We start from the raw sequence: 13,804 nt of genomic DNA on the forward strand, positions 1-13,804 counted from the left end.
GGCTTAGTTCCCAGAAAAGAAACTCGCTAAAATTTCAAAAAATAACAGTAAATGCATGAAAGCCCCCAAACGCACGCGTGTCCCGACAGCCCAGCTGATGTACAAATGTTCGAGAGCTTCCTGCATGATTTTGCAAAAGCAATGACAAAACCTCAGATGATATTTGGACTTAATTGTAACAGCCCATGGTGGCCTTTTCTGAGGATTTATTTTCTAGAAAGCATGCGCTTCTCAGGGGATGGAGTCTGCAGGGCTGGAGATCGGGGAAAAAAGCAGGTAGGACACGTCTCTGCACACACAAGAGCGCCTGCAACCACCAACGGTTGGGATCACGTTTCACAACGGTTTCATTTCTTGGGTGGGGTGGGGGGGTGGAAAACCAGCTGAATTCATTTGTGGCTCCTTGCACATCGTGTCCCGGTTGCCACCTAGCGCTCATCGCTGCGGTGGATGCGCATCACTTGGGCATCGATCGCATAAGGGGACATCGGGGTGGGCTTGTGCAAGTGCAGGAGAACGCAGGGACGTCAGGATGAACCAGTGCAAGTGCACAAGAAACTGGGGGACATCGGGGTGGGCTTGTGAAAGTGCAGGAGAACGCAGGGACGTCAGGACGAACCAGTGCAAGTGCACAAGAAACTGGGGGACATCGGGGTGGGCTTGTGCAAGTGCACAACAACTTGGGGGACATCGGGGTGGGCTTGTGCAAGTGCAGGAGAACGCAGGGACATCGGGACGAACCAGTGCAAGTGCACAAGAAATTTGGGGACATCGGGGTGGGCTTGTGCAAGGAGACAACGACTTGGGGGACATCAGGGTGGGCTTGTGCAAGGAGACAACGACTTGGGGGACATCGGGGTGGGCTTGTGCAAGGAGACAACGTCTTGGGGGACATCGGGATGGGCTTGTGCAAGGAGACAACGACTTGGGGGATATTGGGACGGGCTTGTGCAAATGGACAATAATCCGAGGGGTCTCGGGCTGGTGCAACCACCGCCGGTCTATGCTGCCGCAAGACCCCGCGTGACGCAAGCAACGTGACGTAACATTGCCCGGCGGGAGAGAAAAGCGGCGGCGGGGCGGGGGGAAGCTCTTGGGGAGGTGCCCGGTGGGGCCGGGCCGGGCGGGGAGGAACCGGCGCCGGCGGCTCCTTCCTCCTCCTCCTCCCCCTCTTCCTCCTCTTCTTCCTCCTGCGCCGTGGTGCAGCCGCCGCGGAAGGGGCGCGCAGGATGCGCGGGGCCTTCCCGGGGCTCTGCCTGGCGCTGCTGGCGGCGGAGCGCGGAGCGCGTGAGTGAGCGCGCAGGATGCGCGGGGAGGGGGGGTGGTGAGGTGGTGAGGCTGCGCGGGGCTGCGCACACGCGGAGGGGGGGTGCAGCGCGGGGGGCAGCTGGCAGCCGCCCCTCTGCAGCCGCCCCGGGGTCCTGGGTCCCCCCCGGCCCCGGGGTTGGGGGAGGGGGTGGCGGCCCTGCGCACCCGCGGAGGGGAAGGTGCGCGGTTCTGCCCCGCGGGACCCGTGGACGGCAGCGCCCTGGGCTTTCTGCATCCGTGCAGACTCCAGCCATTTTCTTTTTTTTTTTTTTTTTTTAATTTGAAAAATTGAATATTTTTAAATTATTATTTTAATTTTTTTTTTATTTATTTGGAGCATGAGCGCTTTTTTATCAGAGCCCTTCTTTGGGCCAGGCCCCTCGGTGGCGATGGCTGTGCCACAGCTGACAAGCCACCGGGAGCCGGCAGCTGGAGATAAGATGGGGACAAAGGCTGCAAACCCCCTTGGTGGCTGGGAGTTGAATTTGGGGCGGGTTATGGGTAGCACCTTTCAGTTCCTGGGTGTGCATGGCTGTGGCATCCCTCAGCGGTGCGTCTCTGCCCTGCTCCAGGGCTCTGCGCCATCGTCCACTACCTTGTCCGGGGGCAGCTGGGCTGGTTTGGGCTGACCATCGCCTGCGTGGTGCCCGGCTACGCGGCTCAGCTCCTCAGCATCCTCTGGTTCAGAGCGGACGGTCGCCCGCCCGGCTGCTGGCTCCTGGTGCTCCACCTCCTGCAGCTGGGCCTCTGGAAGCGGTGAGAGATGCTCCTCATGGTCCATCCCCCCCCGCAACCGGGGTGCGGTCCCAAACCTGCCAAAACCAGGGTGACTCTTGCAGGTACTGGGATGTTTTGAGGATGGCGGCAAAGACGAGCGGCAGTGCCCGTGCCGGGGAGGTGCTGATGCTGCACGGGGACGTGTGTGTGCTGCGGCTCTTGGAAGCCCTGCTGCAGACCCTGCCTCACCTCCTGCTGCAGGCCTACGTCGTCGTGGCAGTCGATCCAGCAAGCTTCGTCCCCGGTAAGCGGGGAGTTCCCAGGAGGGTGCTGCGAGTTGCAGAGGGGTGATGCATTTGGGTGGGGGACGCGTGTGGCAGGGTGCAGGGCAGGCTCTGGATGGAGGAGCATGCTGCACAGGGGCTGGAAACCCCCAATGCAAAGCAGCAGGGACAAATGTGGCTTAAAGATCTGCTGTGGTTGAACGTGGAGGAGTCTCTGAGCTATCCATGGCTTTTCCCGGCCGGTACGGTCATTCCCTGCGGCATATAGGGGACCTCCACGGTAGACAGTGCCTGGGTTGGGTTTGAACCCAACACACGTTCCTGTAGATGGTCTCAGCACCTAAGCAGTGCTGAGCATTTAGGGTTTTGGGGCTGCTTCATAGAAAAGGTGAGCTTTCAGCTGTGTTTTGCAAAGGGAGAAGGTGGAGTGTGGAGTCACGGCGAGGGCAAAGTCACACTCAAGTCAATCTCTGGTCCGATCACAGCGACCGGAGATGGACCTGCCCTGCTGCTTCAGAGCTCTGCCCGTGGCAGAGAGCAGTCAGAGGATTTAAGCAGGGAGTTTTGGGCAGTTCAGTTCTGGGCCCCTCATGACAAGAAGGACATTGAGGTGCTGGAGCGTGTCCAGAGAAGGGCAACGAAGCTGGTGAAGGGCCTGGAGCACAAGTCTGATGAGGAGTGGCTGAGGGAACTGGGGTTGTTTAGCCTGGAGAAGAGGAGGCTGAGGGGAGACCTCATTGCGCTCTACAACTACCTGAAAGGAGGTTGTAGCGAGGTGGGGGTTGGTCTCTTCTCCCAAGTAACAGCGATAGGACAAGAGGAAATGGCCTCAAGTTGTGCCAGGGGAGGTTTAGATTGGACATTAGGAGAAATTTCTTTACTGAAAGAGTGGTAAGGCCTTGGAACAGGCTGCCCAGGGAAGTGGTGGAGTCACCAACCCTGGTGGTATTTAAAAGATGTGTAGATGTGGTGCTTAGGGACATGGTGTAGTGGGCATGGTGTGTTGGGTTGACGGTTGGACTCGATGATCTTAGAGGTCTTTTCCAACCTTAATGATTCTATGATTCTATGATTCTAGATGCCGAGCATGCAAAGGAGAGCAGATTCAGCAGGAATTGGTTAAAATACTCCAGTTGGCAGGACAGCGGGGTGTCTGGCTTGTATCGGGGTGCCATGCTACCAACAGCTCCTTAACATTGAGATATGGAATCAATGCATTTGGGCGTCCTTCAGAGGGCCTGACTGCCCCTGTCCCCGTGCAGGTGTCAGCGCGGGGCTGTCCCTGCTCTCCCTCGCCTGGGCTTTGGTTTCCTACAGCCGCTTCTCCTGCCTGCTGAAACCCGGTCACCTCTGCCCGCCAGCCACGGCCGTCCTCTGCCTGCTGCTCTGGAGGACGGGGATGCTGGGGACCAGGGTCCTGGCCCTGGTGCTCTTTGCCAGGCTGTATTCCTTTTGGGTTTTTGCTGTGGCAGGTAAGACCTGTGATCATCTTCCCCATGTCCCGTCCTGCTGTCAGCCACAGGGACGCTCCTGGTCCTGCAGCGCTTTGCAACCTCCCCCAGGAACGGCTTTGCCCTTTCAGTCCCTTCTCCTTGTAGGTGTCCACTGGTTGCTCATGTCCTTCTGGCTGGTGGCCCAGCAGACGGACATTGTGGCCCAGCCCTGCCGCTGGAGGCTGTTCAATTGCCTGGTGGGAGCCGTGTACATCTTCTGCTACGTTAATGTCCGGTCCGGTCCCTCCAAGCACAGGGTGGCCGTGTTTTATGCAGTAAGTACCCAGAATATTCAGTATTCCACATGGCTGCAGCTGCTGGGGAGAAGCCATAGCTTCAGATTCTCCTTTCTCATCTCTTACATCACCACTTGATAAAAATCCAGCATTTCCTATGTCTCGACAAAGCCTCGTGGTCACCGAGGTGGATGCACCTTCTGCCCTGGCTTTGTTTTCTTAGCAGCAGCCATACAATGTCTTAATAACACCAGAGCGGCTCTGCTGCTCCGCAGTTATTTTTCATGGTTAAAAAAAGGTCGAGACCTTGCAGAAAGTTCAATTCAGCGACCCTTACGTTTTAAGTGATAAGTTAGGTGCAAAATAAATCAGCAGAATCTAGCAACTGGGTGTTTTCTGTCATAGGAAGCACATCTAAAGCCATCAGAAGGATAAAAGTGACAACTCTTTTCCCTCTGCTCTGCAGATAATGCTGATGGAAAACACCCTCCTGCTGCTGCTGGCCACCCGGTTCCTGCAGGCAGAGCTGAGGAACAGCCTGTTCGTGACCGGGGCCGTCATGTCAGGGTCTCTAATAGGTAAGATCTGCTGGTTTGTAGAGCCTGGATTGCATGTTCTGAGAGTAAATGAGCATCGCCAGTTATTTTAATTGCAAATGAACATCATTGGTTATTTTAGTTGCATCAGATTATTTGCTTTATTTCTTCCAGCTGAAGTGTCTGAATGTATTTGATAGTACATAAATCCACCTCGAGTTTCATTTCTTCATCATTTCTTAAAAGCCCATCCCTGAAGAGGGAGGCTTGCAGAAATGATCGAGATGTCACCATATGGCTCAGGTACCGCTGCCAAATGCAATATATGCAATTTTGAAGCACATCTGTGCTTTCTGTGATCTCGGTGCTTGGTGGTCAGTGCAGGCAGTGGTAGAACACAGGGCATCACTGCAAGGAAACGTTTTTATTAAACATATACTGATGATTTGTGAAGGTGGCTTGGGATCGATCAGCCATCACTGGCTATGTTTTGGAAATACGCTGGTGTGGGACCATGCGGAACTACAGGAGTTTTCTCCCACCCTGTTTTCTTTCAAAGACCAGCGCTGCTTCTGTAAATGGAAAAGCTTTTTGTGTTCATGGGGAGGATTTTTTGGTACGTGATGGAGAAGGTAATCCATACCTTACCCATACCCTGCCTTACTCCATACCGTGCCCATAAAGCAGGCAGGAGCTATGGCCAGCTGGTGCATTTAATTCCCTAAAGCTTTAATGCACAACTCAGCTGAAGGAGGGGAGAGGTTGTACGATGCTTGCAAACAACCCATCGGCACCTCTGTTTGCGCTGGGCAAGGATGGGAGTTGCTGTTTGCTGGGTGAGGTCCCCACTGGGCTCGTGTTTTCCCCGTGGGATGGAGGCAGAGGGAAGCTCTAACGCCCACGTGCTGGGCTTTGTGCGTCTCCCCAGACCAGATCAACCGCGTTCAAGAAAGGGCAAGTTTGGGCTGGAAAAGGAGCAATTCCTCTGGCCTTGAACGAATTTAGGATAGAAGTAGGAAGGTGTCTTAAAAACCTGCTGGTGTCTCATTTCGTGGCTAGAGGACGGGGATGCTGCGAGAGGGGAAGGATTCCTGCATTCCACACCTCCTCCCTGCCCCGTGCCTTCTCTGCTGGTGCTCAGCGGCTGCCTCCGCAAATCAATCCGGATTAAATTCGGTCTTGAGAGCGTGCTCAGCGCTCCCTTTCCCGAAAGCTGCTCAGTGGAATTCTTGCATCCCTAAATATGCTTGAAAGACGTGCTGCTCGGACACCTGATGCCCAGCAGCATCTCTGCAAAGGGCCTGTTGATCTGGAGGTGACAACGAGGTCTGGTTTCTCCTCCTCATCTCACCGAAACGCTGCTGGGACTCATCCCTGGACACCTTTCTGCTCTTTTTCAGGTGCCGCAGCTCTGGTGGTTTATTACAGCCTGCTCCATCCCAAGTCCACCGAGATCTGGCAGGGCTTTCTGGAGACAACCTGCAGTGCTGCAGCTGCTGGTGATGACCAGGTTGCTGGAGACAGCTCCCAAGCTGGGCAGAGTTTGGGAATTTCGGGAGACAGAGAGTCGTTGGTAGGGGAAGGGACCACGGCAGATCCCAAAAACGGGAACAGCTCATCGCTCCTGCAATTCAGAGGGTGTTTGGAGGACAGCTGGACAAACCATCACCACTGGCTGCTGGTAAAGCTGGCCTTGAAAACAGGAGATATGTCCACGATCAACGCAGCTTTTGGAGATGGTGGCGTGGGAGAGGTTTATCCTGGAGGATGGATGATGGGAAAACCCAACGGTGTTGAGCCTGCAGCAAACCTTTCCCTCCCCACGAGGGAAATGGGTCCTCGAGGTGTGGAATCTGGTCTGACTGATGAGAAATTGCTGGCGGCGAGGGATGGAGGAGGCGGCAAACCCAGCGCCGGCGCTGCCAGAAGGGGACGGGAGAACGGAGCAGGGCAGGAGCCTGGTTTTCACCCGGCCGTATCCTTTCCCAGCAGCTTCTCCCCGGATCCGGCCGAGGGCTCCTCTATGTATTTCAGCGTGAGCGAGGGAGGGGGACAACCCGGCGCGGGGACAACCACAGCTACGTGCGTGGCCCTGGTGCAAAGAGACCGTGAAGCCCAACCTCCTCCAGGCTGCCTGGGAGGAGGAGGAGGAGGGGATTTATCCCTTGAGATGGCGAGGATCAGCCCAATCCTGGGCTCTTGTGCCCACAAGCATCTGCGGAGCAGCTCTTCCCTCGGAGGCACAAGCAACTGTGGGGTGGCGGGTCCCCCCAAAGAGGGCTCGGAGCCCGTGGGTGCCCTCATGGGGTGGCATCGCCTTTGGGACACCCACCCTTGTGGCACGCAGGAGACTGTCGTGAGGAGCAAGCTGAGGCCACCATGCTTCACCTCTACCCCCAAGGCCGACCCTAGATGCCCACAGCAAGGACTGGGGGAACTGGGAGAGGGGACAGACCTGTCTGGGTTGCTGGAGTGACCCTGTAAATTGCTGCAGTGTCACCTTGGGTCAGCGCTGGGGTGACGGCTCATCGATAGGGTACAGGCAGGAGGTGGTGGCCATGAAGACTGTCCCCATGGTGCCCCTGCCACCGGGCAGATGTGGTCCTCCATCCCTAGGACATCACTTTCCCTTCTGCTGCATCTTCTACGTGGAGTTTTGGAGAGCTTCAAAGGTCTTAAAAAGCCTTAAAAGTGCAGGTTTAGGTATTTATTGAACTTATTTATGTAATAGTCCTGCTAGGCAGCTGGAGCATGCTGCCTTTGATATATTTGTGACGATGTCTTGAAGCGTGTCCTTTACCAAGTGCCTGTATGAGCTGCTGGCCTATCTCAGCATGGAGATCTGGCTGCTGTCTCCAGGGGCTGCAATGCTGGCCAAAGCAGGAGTCTTCTCAGGACAAATAAGTGCCTAAACCAGAAAAATAATGAGTTTTACTCTCAGATACCCTTCCTTCTGGGCAGAATAAGCTCTAAAGTAAGGCTCAGCGGTGCTTGATCTGTTTTTCTCCCACCAGGTTCATCTTGAGAGCTTTACCAATTCCATTTGCTGGGGCCACATAGGAGCCCAGACCCTCTGCATACGGCAACCCAAAACCTCAGGACCCTGAATTAATAGACAAAAGCACATCCTGCTTGCTTGCTTACTGTCCTGCTTCCTCAAGTGACCTTTTCTGCCCAGCCTCTTCCTTGCCCCCTTCCACCCAGCTGCAGATAATCCAGATCTGGCTGAATGCTCCGTCTTAAATTTAACCTCAAGCCAAATCTCAAAACAGATCTAGATACTCCTGCCACCGTCAAATCCCCATTGCAGGTGGGGTTTATTTATCTCAGGAACTAAAAGCATCAATACTGTGGTCTCAGAAATAGCTAATGCCTCCAGCCGGGCTGGCTGGACATGGGTTTGTGCCCAGAACATGGGCCCAGAACCTGTTGATTGAGGTCTGCTCAGTTGGGTTCACCAGCGTGCTCGTGGATGCCAGCTGCTGCACATCTGGCCGCATCCTCCAGCTGTTGTCCCGCTGCGGGCAGGACTCCGGTGGTGCCCCAGGGCAGGAAAGGCATCAAGAAGGACAGGCATGCGATGAATTATTAAAAAAAGCTTTCATGTAGCATTCACTGCTCAGGATTGACCCAGCCAGATGTTTCTTCAAGCTGATCTGGGCACTGAAAACCCAGTTGGTTCCGGTTTCGGAGTGAAGCCGCTTTCCAACGTGGTGAAAGCTCCGCGTCTCCATTCGGACCCCAGCACCACCGTGTTGGGGCTGTGCTCTGCAGGGAAGAAGCAGTTGCAACGGCTTTTCCAGAGTCCTCCTCGCTACGTGCATCACACAGAAGGCAGCAGAGCTGCCGTGGCATTATGGAAATTTTTATCGAGTTTGTTTTTCTACCTTTGATAATATATAACGATGCTTTAAAAAACAAACTGTGGCTGTGTCTCGCGTTGGGGGCGCACATAAGCGTGGAGAACCTTGCTGTAGGGGATGTTGGACCTTGATCTCCTGCTGCTTTGCAAGCGAACCGCTGTGCAGCTCCCCGGCTGGATGTGACCTGGCCTCCTCCCCTCTCTTTTGCAACTCCCATTTTCCTGTTTTCTTAGATTTTCTACCCATTCCCGTTCTACCCGCCCCGATCAAGCTATTTGTTTAATTGAGCAGGGTTTTTCCCTTTCTCCAGCTGGAGGGTGTGCAAAGATAGGACACAGATGTGAATGGGCACGGGACTGCACATCTCCTCCTTTCTCTCTTCCCCACATTTTTCTCCTGCAGCCCCAGGACGAGATGCTTATCGGGATTTTGAAGAAGGGTCTGCATCCAGCATCTTTCTAGCTGGGGCCACCTCAGCCTGCGGGACCTGGGCACTTCGCTGTGGCATGCGGGTAGCGGTGGGTTGGGGGAGTTTGGTTGCTGCGGGCAAGTTGCAGCTCAGGAGGAGTGGAGATGGCAAGCTGGGACATTGGCAGCCCCTTGGGGTGGGGATGTAGACCTTTCCTGGCCAAATTTCTGTGCCAGGCAGCAGATGCTGGGAGGAAGGATTGGTTATGTCTTCCCTGTCCCATTCCCAGAGTGAGAACCTGGGATCACTGGGGGGGTGGCTGGTGGCGGCTGCCCCTGTCCCCCACCCCCTGGCCCAGAGCAGGGTGAGTGATGCTGAACCAGGCGGTGGTGCCTGCTCACCCTATCCCCAAACCAGGACCAAACTAGGTCTAGGACAAGAAAGTCTTTTCCCTCCCTGAGCAGGATCATTCTCTTCCTAACCCAGAGCCTTCCCTTTAGGTTGGAGGGGTCCCGTGAAAGGGCCTGTGTCCTCTATAACTTGGACCAAGAGATCTGATTTTAGCAACCTTGAGAAGAAACACTACCAGGACAAGAATCATTGAAACTGTAAGCTAAATTAAGATTGGTAATATTTGGGGTAGATTTTGAGCATTTGCTGCAGATTGTAAGAGCATCCAACCCTAACATCTGAGGTCCAGCAGGTTGGAAAACAAGCCACCAACCAAGGATCACAGTGCCTGGCGTTGTGCTTGGTGGGAATCTCTCCTTGGATGCTCTACTCAAGCCACAGCAGTGTTGACCTTGGCTTTACACCCTGTGGTTGCAATCCTACGTGCCATAATCATTTGCATTGACTACAAAAATCAAACGCTTAGTAGATCAAGTGATGACCATCCAAATTATGGGCTGCCCTCAAACCTCTGCTGGTTATCACAAGGCAAGATTGGGCAGGAAAAGCAAATGCATTGAGGGTTTGCTCTTCTGCCCTGGTCCAGGGTCTTGAAACCGAGAAGGATTTACACCATCCTTGTTGCAGTTGTGAGCGGTAAGTGTATTTCACTCGATAAATAAAGGGTTGCTGCTGTTAACAGCAGACCATAGGCTCTGTGCTAACTAAGCTTGGGCTTACCAAGGACTGTCTTCGAACAGCCATGGGTCTGTTTTAGCTGTAGCTGCAAAAATTGGTAAGGGTCATGAAATGATTGGGAGGGCTATATCCTACAGCTTAGTGCTAGCTCTGTGGTGGCATGGGCTAACTGTAGATGGTAAAGGTCCAACAGCACCGAGCAGCCGTCGAGAAACTATCCCATGGGCCAGTCAGAAAAGAAAATATGGCCAAACAGACAATTCTGAGAAAGTAGAGAAATACTTTTGGGCACAGGAGACAGGCGTGCCTGAGGACTTTAGTTTCTCAGAGCACATCCACGATGTACAGAGGGCCTGGAGGTGCACCATGAGCTGACACCTCTGACCCTGGAGGCTGTGGAAATCCTGGATGGATCGAGGAGTGGCCAAGAGAGGGGGACTCTGGGGACAGCACCAGAGGGGGCATGATGGCTGGAGTGCAGATGGGGGTGTAGGTGTGGGGACCGTGTTCCCATGGCTTTGCTCCCTGATGATGGGAGATGGTCACTGGTGAGATCCTGCCGTGCTCCCCCTCACCTTCTCCTTGGGAGCAATGTGAAATGAAGTGAAATAATGTGAATTATCTGTCTTAAGGACTTCCAGCCTGCGCAAGAGCCCTGTTGCACCCAGGGTCCAAGTCCTACGTGCTGGGTACAATCCCAGCACTGAACCACAGGTCTCCACCTATAGAAATGACTTAAATCTAAAGTCTTTTTTGACTTATATTTAGTTAAATCTAAAGCCCTGTTTGGAGTAGGACTGTCCAGCTGCAAATCACAGCTCCAGATACCCCTCCCCACCCTTCCCATCTCTGCGGGAAGGGGGAACTCAAGATGCCCCAATCACCTGGTGCACATCCAGATTTTTCCCCAACGCTGCCAGACCGAAGAAGTCGCGCTGGGGTGGTTTGTCCCCATAGCTCCTTGTTCCTCAGCCACCAGAGGGAGATGCTGCTCAAGGACACAGAAGCGGACGCCTTGTTCCAGACGCTACGTGCCCATCCAGCGCCCGGGTTATGGGAGGAGAGGGATGCGCAGGACTGATGCTGCTGTGGCATCACAGATGGGAGCGGGTGGGAGTGAAATGGGGGGCTCTGGGATACTGGAGGTGGCCGATACAGCACAGCAAGTGCCTGGACGAATGTGGCCATGGTTGCAGGAGGTTCCTTCCACCTCCCCGGGCATCACCAGGCCATGGGGAAAGTTTGAGAGCCCCTGCCAGGGTCTCGCCAAGGTAGTATTTAGGGCTGGGAAGGGTGATACCCATCTGCAAATATTCCATGGTGACTTCAGGTCCAAAGGTGGGTGTGGAAGGGGAGCTGCCACCATCCACGTTGGACACGGCATGGGAACCTGCAGGTTTGGTAGAACCAGCTCCAGCTGTCACCACCATGGTGCTGAGTCCTGATATTCGGCGGCGTACCCATGGAGCAGCGCACATGTGCCTGGGTGGGTGACATGGTCACTCCCCGCTCTGGTCTGTCTTCACATCAACCCACAGAGCACAGAGGTCCCACAAAGCTCAGGTCCTTGCTCTCTGTAGAGCAACGTGGTCCTGGGTCAATCCAAACCCACGGCGTGAAGCTGTACAAGAAACTGCAGCTGGGGAAAGGTGTGGCAGAGGGGTGACGAACCAACTGCTCAGGGGAACTGGCTGATGTTTCCTCCCTGTGGCCCAAATGCTTGAGGACACCCAACCAGACCTTCTGCTACTTCTTCAGCATTTCCCCTGAAGCTCTTTTCAGATGAGATACCTTATCCTTGCAGCCTTCAGTACTTAAAGGGGGCTTATAAGAAAGAAGGCAACAAACTTTTTAACAGGGCCTGTTGCGACAGGACAAGGGGGAATGGTTTTAAACCAAAAGAGGGGAGATTCAGAGTAGATATAAGGAAGAAGTTTTTCACACTGAGGGTGGTGAAACCCTGGCAGAGGTTGCCCAGAGAGGTGGTAGATGCCCCATCCCTGGGAACATTCAAAGTCAGGTTGGAAGGGGCTCTGAGGAACCTAATCTAGTTGAAGATGTCCCTGCCCATGGCAGGGGGGTTGGACTAGGTGGCCTTTGAAGGTCCCTTCCAACCCAAACCATTCTGTGATTCTATTCTATCATTCTATCCTGAGCTAGACCTTAGGATCTGCCCAGCCTTGGGGGATGCTCATCGCCAACGTTTGGGCTTCAGCCACCTGCGGAAGGTCTGGAGTGGGGGATGTCTCCATCCCACCACACTTGGCCAGATCACCCTGCGCTCTCGCCTACCCTGGAATGGAAGATTTCTGCTCATTTGAGCCTTTTTTTGGTTTTGTTTTTTAAGGAAACCCTCTCCAGCGCTTCAGAGAGGCGGAGGCTCGTGCCCCAGCCCAGGAGAGCTCAGTGCCACCGATGAGAGCAGCTCTCGCGGGCTGCGAAAGGGCAGCAAGGGAGCGGGGAGCAGGAATCGACGGTGAATTTTGACAATGCAGGGAGTGACCCGCGGGCTCCCGAGGAGAACTGGCTGTGCCGCTCACCGGTGATCTGGAAAAAGGAGCGAGCAGGCAGGAACGGAGGCTACGTCCCTAATAAATTAAACAACACCTGGGCGAGCTCCTGGGCTTGGGGACGTGGCTGTCCAGCCCGCTGGCACCGTCCCCTTGGCTTGTCATTTTTAGCGGGTCGCTCTTGTCCCTCTTTCAAGGTGAAATGAAGCGGGTTGGAAAGGTACCGACGAGGGTTGGCAGCAGCCCTGCCCCAGCCCTGCCGGGATCTTGCCTTCCAGCAGCACCATTTTCCGCCTCCCTCTGCGGATTTCTGAGCGCTGCCCGTGGGCACCAGGTTTCGGGGTCGGTTTTGTTCAACGCACGGGGAAAAACATTCTTTCCAGCTCCGAGATGATGTAACCCCCCTGAATTAACCCAGGAAAGATTTACCCGGAAAAAAACATCTCTTCACTTCCACAAATATTGAAACACAATACTTGGGCATTACAGAAGATGTAAGTATTTTCCCTGGGGTTGTTGTTATTTGTTTGTTTTTTTTTTCCAAGCTGAAACTCTTGACATTTTTTCCCTGCTAATTAAACAGTTTTGGTTTGTTGCAAATCCCTTTTTGGTGTTTTTACTGTTCCTGTAAATGGCAGGGCCCGGGCTGAATCTCCGTGCCCATCGCTCTAAGGCTAAACAATAACATGGGGGGGGAGGAGGGGGGGTTGCGGAGGGTAAACCCGGCTCATCAAGACTTGCCTAATACGAACGACTGCTTAATGAGAACCCAGGGACTGTGCTTCCTGTGCCGGATTTGGCTGGAGGAAAACGCTTTGTGCTCTCAACACCGGGTTTGAGACGGCTCAGTTCCCTCGAACGCGCTGGAGCCGCGATTCCTCCCTCCCGCGAATCCTCTCCAAGGGCCACGGGACGGGGATCTGCGGCTGCGAGGGATCCGTCGGGATCCGGGGATGCTGGAGGAGCCGGGTCAGATCCTGCAAACTAAAGGATCCGGTGGTTGTTTTGCTTGAAGGGAGATCTTTAAAACAAAAGCGCTGCTCGTGCCTTGTTTTTTCTAAGCAAAATCACCGAAGGGCCCTGCCCGCTCCCCTTAATGTCCTTCAGGCTCCTTGGGGGGTTTTGGGGGGCTTTTTTAGGGACTGGCTTCAATAAATAACAGCGAACGTGCCACTGCTCTGGCCCGGAGACCCAGCTGGATCACCTCTCCGACCATGCTGCGAAGCGTCCGGTGGTCGCTACACCCCAGCCCCGGGCGGGAAGGGGATGGGATGGGGAGGGAGCCCCGCGCCTCTGGCTTCTCCCTGGTTAACGGGGCGGGAGGGAGATTTGGGGTTCAGAGCTGGGGCTGTGGGTTTG

At 54.6% G+C, this 13,804-nt stretch overlaps 1 protein-coding gene across 2 annotated transcripts; it reads left to right on the forward strand.

The window, feature by feature from the left end:
• Positions 1-822: 822 nt before the first annotated feature.
• XKR5 (XK related 5) lies at positions 823-8,463 on the forward strand. 2 transcript variants are annotated; one of them, XM_075144853.1, is made up of 6 exons: positions 823-1,287; positions 1,881-2,064; positions 2,148-2,329; positions 3,572-4,077; positions 4,505-4,616; positions 5,975-8,463. In XM_075144853.1, the coding sequence occupies exons 1-6, from the start codon at positions 1,230-1,232 to the stop codon at positions 7,048-7,050; spliced, it is 2,118 nt and encodes a 705-aa protein (XP_075000954.1). In that variant the 5' UTR covers positions 823-1,229; the 3' UTR covers positions 7,051-8,463. The 2 variants fall into 2 exon arrangements, with proteins under 2 accessions (XP_075000954.1, XP_075000953.1); XM_075144852.1 differs by lacking the exon at positions 823-1,287 and having other exon boundaries at positions 1,304-2,329.
• The last annotated feature ends 5,341 nt before the right edge of the window (positions 8,464-13,804 follow it).

The sequence above is a fragment of the Calonectris borealis genome, chromosome 3, assembly GCF_964195595.1.
Source record: "Calonectris borealis chromosome 3, bCalBor7.hap1.2, whole genome shotgun sequence".
NCBI classification, from domain to species: domain Eukaryota; kingdom Metazoa; phylum Chordata; class Aves; order Procellariiformes; family Procellariidae; genus Calonectris; species Calonectris borealis.

Bases quoted from the DNA above. Each gene is read 5' to 3' on its own strand.
- XKR5 (XM_075144852.1), top strand. From the start codon at position 1,837: ATGGCTGTGGCATCCCTCAGCGGTGCGTCTCTGCCCTGCTCCAGGGCT. The intron at 2,330-3,571 runs GTAAGCGGGGAG...GTCCCCGTGCAG, and splicing joins TCCAGCAAGCTTCGTCCCCG to GTGTCAGCGCGGGGCTGTCC. The intron at 4,617-5,974 runs GTAAGATCTGCT...GCTCTTTTTCAG, and splicing joins CATGTCAGGGTCTCTAATAG to GTGCCGCAGCTCTGGTGGTT.